At 58.2% G+C, this 7,778-nt stretch overlaps 1 protein-coding gene across 1 annotated transcript; it reads left to right on the top strand.

Annotated features, from left to right (window-relative positions):
• Positions 1-2,927: 2,927 nt before the first annotated feature.
• On the top strand, positions 2,928-5,829 carry PABPN1L (PABPN1 like, cytoplasmic). Its single transcript, XM_032195744.1, has 8 exons — positions 2,928-2,977; positions 3,466-3,640; positions 3,796-3,904; positions 4,247-4,311; positions 4,767-4,873; positions 5,254-5,341; positions 5,426-5,571; positions 5,790-5,829. The coding sequence occupies exons 1-8, from the start codon at positions 2,958-2,960 to the stop codon at positions 5,827-5,829; spliced, it is 750 nt and encodes a 249-aa protein (XP_032051635.1). The 5' UTR covers positions 2,928-2,957.
• Positions 5,830-7,778: the final 1,949 nt, after the last annotated feature.

Raw genomic sequence — 7,778 nt, 5'->3', positions numbered from 1 at the left:
GCCGGAGGAGAGGAGCGAGGAGCGCGAGGGACGAATTCTGCTGCTCTCCCAGCCCCCGTGCGCCGACACCCTGGGGTTTTTGTCCTTTTTATCCGCTCCCCGCGTTGGATTATAATTTTTTTTTTTTTTTTTTTTTTTGCAACGATTTCCAGGAGGCAAGAAAAAAAATAATAAAAAAAAAAAAGGCAAGAAGGCACCACCTCCTCCCTCGCAGAGGAGGCGGACAAAGACGATGTAGGAGATGCTGTAACTTCGCGCAGCGTTGTACGAAGCGCAGAGGACGGGAGTGCAATACGGAAAGTCCCACGGCTCCGGGAGGAGGGAAGGAAGCCAGAGCGTGCCCCGGCGCGGCCGGGCAGGAGTGCTGTACGTTAATGTGAATGTAAATAGCGTCCGCAGAGGTCCAAAAATAATAATAATACCGACGGCGATAATAATAAGAGACACTTTGCCAAATAAAAGGGTGATGAGAAACCACGGGAGGATGTGGTGCGTGTAGGAGCTAGGCTGAACCGAGAAGAAGTCGTGTGCTCGATAGGAGCTGTAGTTTTCCGCATTTGCAAAAACCATCCTGTGTGTTTGCTGGAGGCAAGGCGGGAGGAGGACGGGCTCGGGGCCGCTCGGATGGCATCGCGGGTGCCCTCGTGCCGCCCTCCTGCAGCAGGAGCTGACATGGGGCTGTGCCGTGCCGTGCCGTGCCGCAGCAGGGCCCGGTGCACCCCAAGGTGACGTTTCCTGCCCCGTGCCACCAGCACCGAGCCCTGCTGCAGGTCCCTGCGCACCCCGAGACCTCGGGGCGTCCCCTCGGGGAGCGGGGTTCCCGCGCACCCCGCACTGGGAGCGCTTGGCCGGGTGCCCCTCGAGCGAGCGTTGGCTTTATTTATGGTGTGACATATGTAATATTGTCTATTTTTCTTACGTTTCCTGAGAAGAGGTAATATATAAGGGTTTTGCAGATGCTCCTGCTGCGGGGCCGCCTGCTGCCCTGGGTGTCCGTCCCCTCCCCGCCGCGTGCCCCCTGTCCCCCCCGCACCGGGACCCTGCCTCTCTACCTCCGCCTCGCCGGGAAACCGCAGACGAGAGCATTTACACAGAGTCTGCTCTCGTTTCCACTCCTTTCTGTTTTGCTTTTATTTTATTTATTTTTTTTTTTTCTGTTTTCCTTTGTGTTTTTTTTTTTCTTTCTTTCTTTCTTTCTTAATAATAAAAATTCCCTAAAGAACCTTGCATTGAAACCAAAAGCCGAGGGAGGGAGGGGGCGGGCGGTGCGGCGCTAGCAGACGTCCAAACCAGAACGACAGCTTTAACGTGTGATATTTCCAAAAAATAGCGGTGCGGGGAGGACGGTGGCCGTGGTGGCAGCCGGGGAGGCTCTGACCGGGTGCTTCCATGGTGTTTTTTTTGCCCCACACTGGTGCTGGGACGTGCGTGGGGCTGGGGCGTGCGTGCCCGGCGCGATGCCCAAGCCTTGTTTTTGGTGGCTTTGTGGCACCGGGTGCTGGCAGAGGGATGTGCCGCGTGGTCCTGGTACAGCTGCAGGGCTTGGGAACACCCCGGGTGCTGCGGGGCAGTTTGGGGACACGGGGGACAGGGTGGCACAGCCCTGTGCCGGATCAGGTCCCTGTGGCCACCTGCATCACCCGTCTTGGGTTTCCTGGTGGGGGGACAGCCTGCCTGTGGTCCCCAGGCATTCCCAAATGGAAACCCCAGCTGAAACCAAAGTGCTGCCTCCCGGCAAGGCTCTGGGAACCCCAAATCTCCCCGGAATGACCCCTGGCACCGCCTGCCACAGCCGCCCCTCGCCCACCTCCTCCGGGGCATCCCCAGCTCCTCGGGGGTCCCTGCGCCCGGCTGGGTTTGGGGTTGGGGGCACGGCGTCGCCTTGCTCCCGGAGCAGCTCCTGGGTGCTGTGCAGGGTGTTTGCAGTGGCAGGGCCGCCCGCAGCACCCGGCAGCACCCTGGGGTCTCCCCCGATGCCACCAAAAGGCACAGCCCCGGCAGGGAGGCATCGTGCCCCCGACCCCCCTGCCCACGGCTGCGCGGGCAGCACCGGTTCCCAAACCCTGCCAGCCCCGGGGATGGGGACACCGGGGTGCGGGGGTCCCAAGGGCTGGGGGCTGGAGAGCAGAGCCCCCACCAAGGGCCGGGTGGGTTTGGGGGCGCCCACCCTGCTCTGCTGCCTGGGTTTGCAGGGCCAGCACGGAGAGATGACGCGGTAGGACTTTCCTTCGGCATGCTGTCCCCCCCCCCGTCCCACCCCAACCCCTCTTTGCTGTTTCCTGCTTTCTCTAAGTGTACTGTATGTTTGACCTGTGGAAGATGTAAACTTTATGATTCAGGTTATGTCTGTTCTTTACTCTGTATCTGTGTAATAAAGACGATTTAATATCAACCCCAGGTCTCCCTAGCATGGGCTTGCGCTGGGTGCCCTCGCTCCTGCTGCCGGCAGCACCCTGCTACCCCTGTCCCGAGCCGGGCACGTTGGACCCCGGGGTCATGCAGTGGCCCCCACCCAGCCCTGGGAAGGGGGTCCCAGCGGGGTCCCCCCCCAGTTTTGCACCACACAGCCTAGGGCAGGCAGGCGGAGCTGTGCCCGGTCCCCAGCGGGGTCAGCAGACAGGAAGGGCCGGGGGTGTCCCCACACCGGGAGGGTGTCCCCAAACCCATGGGGGTGTCCCCAAACCTGGGGGGGTGTCCCCAAACCCGGGGGGGTGTCCCCAAACCCGGGGGGGGGGCGCCACGCGTGGTCTCAGCCGCCCGCGGGACTCGAACCCGCGGCCTCGGGGTCCCAGCGGGGCGGGGCGGGGCCGCCCCCTCCCTTCCCGCCCAGCCGGCGGAGGGCGTGGCCCGGCGGCGCGACGCGGCCCGCGATTGGCTGCTGATGTGTGAAAGTGGCGCGCCGGCGGGAAAAGCGCACGTGGCGGCGGGGCACGGCGCGAGGGCGAGCAGGGAGCAGCATGTTCGCGGGCAGGGGCAGGTAAGGGGCCGGGGGCCGGGATGGGGCTGCCGTGGGGCTGCCCAGGTTTTGGGGGGCTTGTCCCGGGGTGTGCCCATCCCTGGGTGTCCCTGAAGCACAATCGAGTCGGGATCTGGAGTGCTGTGGGTTTTCCCTTCGCTCTGTGCAGCCTGGGGGTGATGCCTGTAGGGTAGGTCCTCCTCCCTGTTCCTTCTCCTCGGTGAGGTTGGGGTGTTTCCCACTTTTTTTTGCCCGTGGGAAGCTGCTCCCAGGTCCTCTATGTGGGTTCCCTGAGCTGGGCAATGATTCTGGGATCTGGGATGTCTCAGTAGTTCTCCCTGCTGCAGTTCTGGGGTTTTGCTGCGAGCCTGCCCACAGCACTGAGAGCTTTACTGGTGGTTCCTCCTCCTGGAAGTAGCCTTAAAGCCTTTGTGGGGCTGGCATTCTGTCTTTGCTTCTGTGTCACGTGGCTGCCTGTTGAATTGCTTTTTACCTCTGATCCTGCCCAGTCCTCTCTTCCTGGACACTTCTGGGATCTGGTGGCAGGACCCGCCATCCCTGGCAGCAGAGGAGGCGTCGTGGGGCATGGCGGGGATGGCAGCTCCGCACAAAGCTGTGGATGAAGACTCAGACCTGAGCCACCTGGAGGGGGACAGCGTGGAGGAGCTGGGTGTGCAGGACCCGGTGAGCATGGGCTAAACGTGGAATTGCTTTTCCCCCTTTCCATAAGGGAACAGGAAACTTTCTACAGCTCTGTCCAACTGCAGGGCTGCATCACCGTGGTCTGGGGGTGTCCCCACGCCGTGTGCTGCTCACACGAGTCGTGCTTTGGGTTTCAGGAGCTGGAGGCCATCAAAGCTCGAGTGCGGGAGATGGAGAAGGAGGATGAGAGGCTGAAGGCGCTGCAGCTGGAAGCTGAGAGCCGCCTCATCATGAGCTCGGAGGCAGGTATGGGCTGTCCCTGGTCCCAGGCTGGTATGGGGCTGATGCAGGTCATACCCACTTGTACCTCCCACCAGCCAGTTGAGATGCACTGAATTAATTAAAGTCAATTAAGTAATGGAGTTTAGCACAAAAGCCCTATAAAGCAGTCACCTGGTGTCATTCTTTTCCTATGGAGAGATAGGGCAAAGGGGTGGAGGAGGCTGGAGTGGTGAGGTTTGGGAATATGTGATGGGACTGTGGAGCTGGCAGTGTGGCCGTGCACCAGCTTGGTGCCAGCTGTACTGAGAGCCACCACGAGCTGGTCCCTCTGCTGTGGTTCCATCCATGGTGACCTCATTTCTGCAGGTCTCTTCCCAAAGACAACAGAGGAGAAGATGGAGGTCGACCAGCGGTCCATCTACGTGGGCAATGTAAGTGGGACACCCTGGGGCAGCCCCCACTGCCCTGCTCCCTGCCCCGGGGACCCGTCCCATCTCCCTGCTAGAGGCTGGTCCCAAACTGGATGCTTTGCTCCTGCTCAGCCCACACAGGGAACACAGCTTGAGCCTCGCAGCTCAGCATCTGCCTGTAATCCTCAGCCACTTGCAGGTAACGTGCTGCAAGCGTCAGCCACCCCAAATACCCCGCTGGAAGCTGTGGGTCGTGCAGTGTTCCTTGTTCCCTCAAAGTGGGGCTCTCCCTTGGATTTGGGGTTTGTGGGCTGGGGGATTCAGGTGGAAGGGTCTCCTGAACCTCAGGAGGTGGTGAGGCCGTGGTGGCACAGTGTGTGGCCTGGGGGCACAGAGTGTGGCCCCTTGCTGGCTCGCCGAGGTGTGATGGTGAGCAAGGAGCTCCCTTGAGGTGCTCACGGGGACTGTGGTTGCAGGTGGACTACGGGGGCACGGCGGAGGAGCTGGAGTCTCACTTCAACAGCTGCGGGCAGATCAACCGCGTCACCATCCTCTGTGACAAGTTCTCGGGGCACCCCAAAGGGTCAGTGCTGGGTGTGGGGTGCCGAGGTTGTGGTGGGTCTCAGCCTGGCTGCCCTGCAGCATCGCTGCTGGTCGTGGTGGAGGACGTCTCCTCCAAAGCCAGTGGCTCTGGGACTTGGCTGAAGCTCGACTGGAAACGGGTGCAGGGAACGGGTGGGTGGTGAAGGGGCATTCAGGCTGGGAGCTTGGCTTCAGCCCTACAGCAGCATCCTGCAGGTGCCCGCTTCCTAAAAACACAGAGGATGGGGCTGTGTGTGCAGAGAAGGCAGGGATTTATTCTATTCTTGGTGTGCCCTCAAGAAGGACGCTGCTGTCCCCAAGCAGAGCCCGTGCCGGGCAGCACGATGTCCCTGGGGCTCTGCTCACCCCTTTCCCTTGCAGGTACGCCTACATCGAGTTCGAAGAGAAAAGCTCCGTGAAAGCTGCTGTGGAGCTGGATGAGAGCTTGTTCAGAGGCAGAGTCATTAAGGTAGGAGCAGGATGGGACCCTGGGATGTCCGTCTGTCCCTGCCCTGCTGTCTGGGGCTTGTGCTGAGCCCCCGCTGCCTTCCAGGTGCTGCCCAAGAGGACCAACATGCCAGGCATCAGCAGCACCGACCGAGGGGGCTACCGGGGCCGCTTCCAAGCCCGGGGAGGGCTGGGGCAACGAGGGGGCTTCTACGGGGGGCAGCAGGCGAGGCTGCGAGGGAGGATGTACAGGTGAGGCTGGGGGGTGTCCTGGTGCGTGGGGGGATGGAGAAGCCCTCTGGCCTTAGGGGTACCTGGGTTTGGTCGAGGTTAGCTGGGGCCAAAGGGTAAATATCTGCTCTGGGGGGAGCTGTCAGCAGGTAGCCGTGCTTTTTGGCAGCACCCGACCCCTGGCACCTCGGGCTGAGCGATGCCCTGGTGCTCCAGGACACCCTTTTGTTCCTGTCTAGGGGTCGGGCAAGGCTGTTGCCTTGGTATTTTCCATACTAGAAAGGAGGACTGCGCTGCCCCGGAAGATGCCAATGGGACTGGAAGGAAGAGATGGGATTGGAGAGACTTAAATGTGCCTACCCGAGCCAAAAAAAAAAAAAAAAAGATTAATTTTAAAAAAAAGCCATCTGCCTGGCTGCGAGGATTACTGGTGAGGCAGCTGTGTGCAGTGCAGCTGGAGCTGGGCTGCCAGGGGGAAGACTGGATCTGCTCTGTCCACGCTTCGGCCGGATCCCTGCTGGCATCCCAGGAGGGGCTTAGGGGATGGGATTTGTGTGGAGAAAGGCCCTGTTCCAGGGAACAGCGTGCCCTGGGATGGGAAGTGCTTCCCCAGTCCTCCCTTTCGTCTTTATCCCATGGGGGCAGAGCTGTGGTGGGGGGTTTGTAAGCCTTGTTTGGGTTTTAGGTGCGTGAATGCTGTGCACCCCGCAGCGGGGGGAGTCCTGTCCTGCTCGGCCCCTGAAGAACCCTGCTCTGGGTGCTTTCAGATCCTCCAGCACACGAAGCTTTCCTCTCTGGCACTTCCTTCCTGGCTATTTCTGCAGCAGCCGGGCCCTGTTTTCTCTTGCCCATAAGAAAATCCTAAAGACCTTTCCAAAGACCCCAAATCGGCGGGGAGAGCCTTGGGATGCAGCTCTAGGTGTGACTGCCAGGGAGCTTTTCTGCAACTGGAAAGACTCAGAACTGGAAAGAGCCAGCACTGTGGATTTCTGACCTCTTGGGAGGAAGATCAAGCCTAGTGATGCATTTTGGGGTCTCGTTTTTTATCTTGCTAGCTACTCCACCTCTTAAGAACCAGGGCAGGGAGAAGGCACCCCTTGCTGTTTGCCTGGAAGCCTCCCTCTCTCTTCTTTAACCAAGACCTGGGTGTCAAAAAAACAAACCTTCCCCCTCCTGCTTTGATTCCAAAGCCACAGGGATCAAAGTGTGCTGCTAATGCATCCTTTTGCTCCATTCCTAGCAATAGCAGCATTTCAAGATGATCTGTTTTTGCAGATTTGGCCTGATCTTGCTCTTTATTCCTGGCTCTGTTCCTGCTCTCTGTTTGGGATGGGTGTGAGCTCACCTGAACTCCAGGCTCAGCACTGCCTGGCCCTTGCCCTTCCTGCTGATCTTGTGTTTCTGAGCTCTGAATCTGCTCGTTTTTAAAGGCAAAACTTTGTTAAAAGAGGCGGGCTGGGACACCAGCAATCAGCATTACCGCGTGAAGTTCTGCATTGCGATGGGTTTTATTACGTAATTCTCACGCTAATCTTTCAGGATCCTTGGTTAGGGTTCCCCTAACCCAGATGCAACTGACTCCTAAAGCAGCTTTTCACAGCTCAGGGGGCACTGCCAGACTGAAATCCCACTGCTTTTCTTTTTCCTTTGGACCTCAGGATTTTTTTAAAGCTCGTGGCCTTAACTCTTCAGTTGATTTTTGCCCTCTGCCCAGTGCGGGCTGTGCTGCCGAGGCTGGCCTTAATTTCTCAATCTGAGCTACCCTTGGGCTCAGGCTACAAAACTGGCTTTTTCTCAAGGGCTTTAAACCTTCTATGAGTAGCTTTGTAAATTACTGAGATTTAATTTTTAATAAAAATTACTTTGGGGTGTGCTTCTAAGTGAAAAAAAATGAAGACTTTTTATGTGGAATTGTTTCAGAGTAACAGCATGCAGCTGTGCCTTGTTGAGATGCTGGGAGGGGCTCAGACACTTCCATCTCCCATCATTTGGCAGGTTGTTGTTGACTAAATGTATTTCTGTTTGAGAAAGAATTGTCAATGTCACTTATTTTTAAAAATAAATGATTTTGCTGTGTGAACTTGATCTGCAGTGAGAGGCTGGCTGGGAGCTGACACACCATACTGACCTGGCTTTCTCCAGGTTTTTTGTATCCTTTGGAGCTTTGTAGCTATTTTTTTTTTAATTATTTTTAATTGATTAGGTGCTCAGAGCAGACTGCTGTGTGC

This window comes from Aythya fuligula, chromosome 12, assembly GCF_009819795.1.
Source record: "Aythya fuligula isolate bAytFul2 chromosome 12, bAytFul2.pri, whole genome shotgun sequence".
In the NCBI taxonomy this organism is placed as follows: Eukaryota; Metazoa; Chordata; class Aves; order Anseriformes; family Anatidae; genus Aythya; species Aythya fuligula.
The sequence above is the reverse complement of the archived record's forward strand: the minus strand, read 5'-3'. Positions and strand labels throughout refer to the sequence as shown.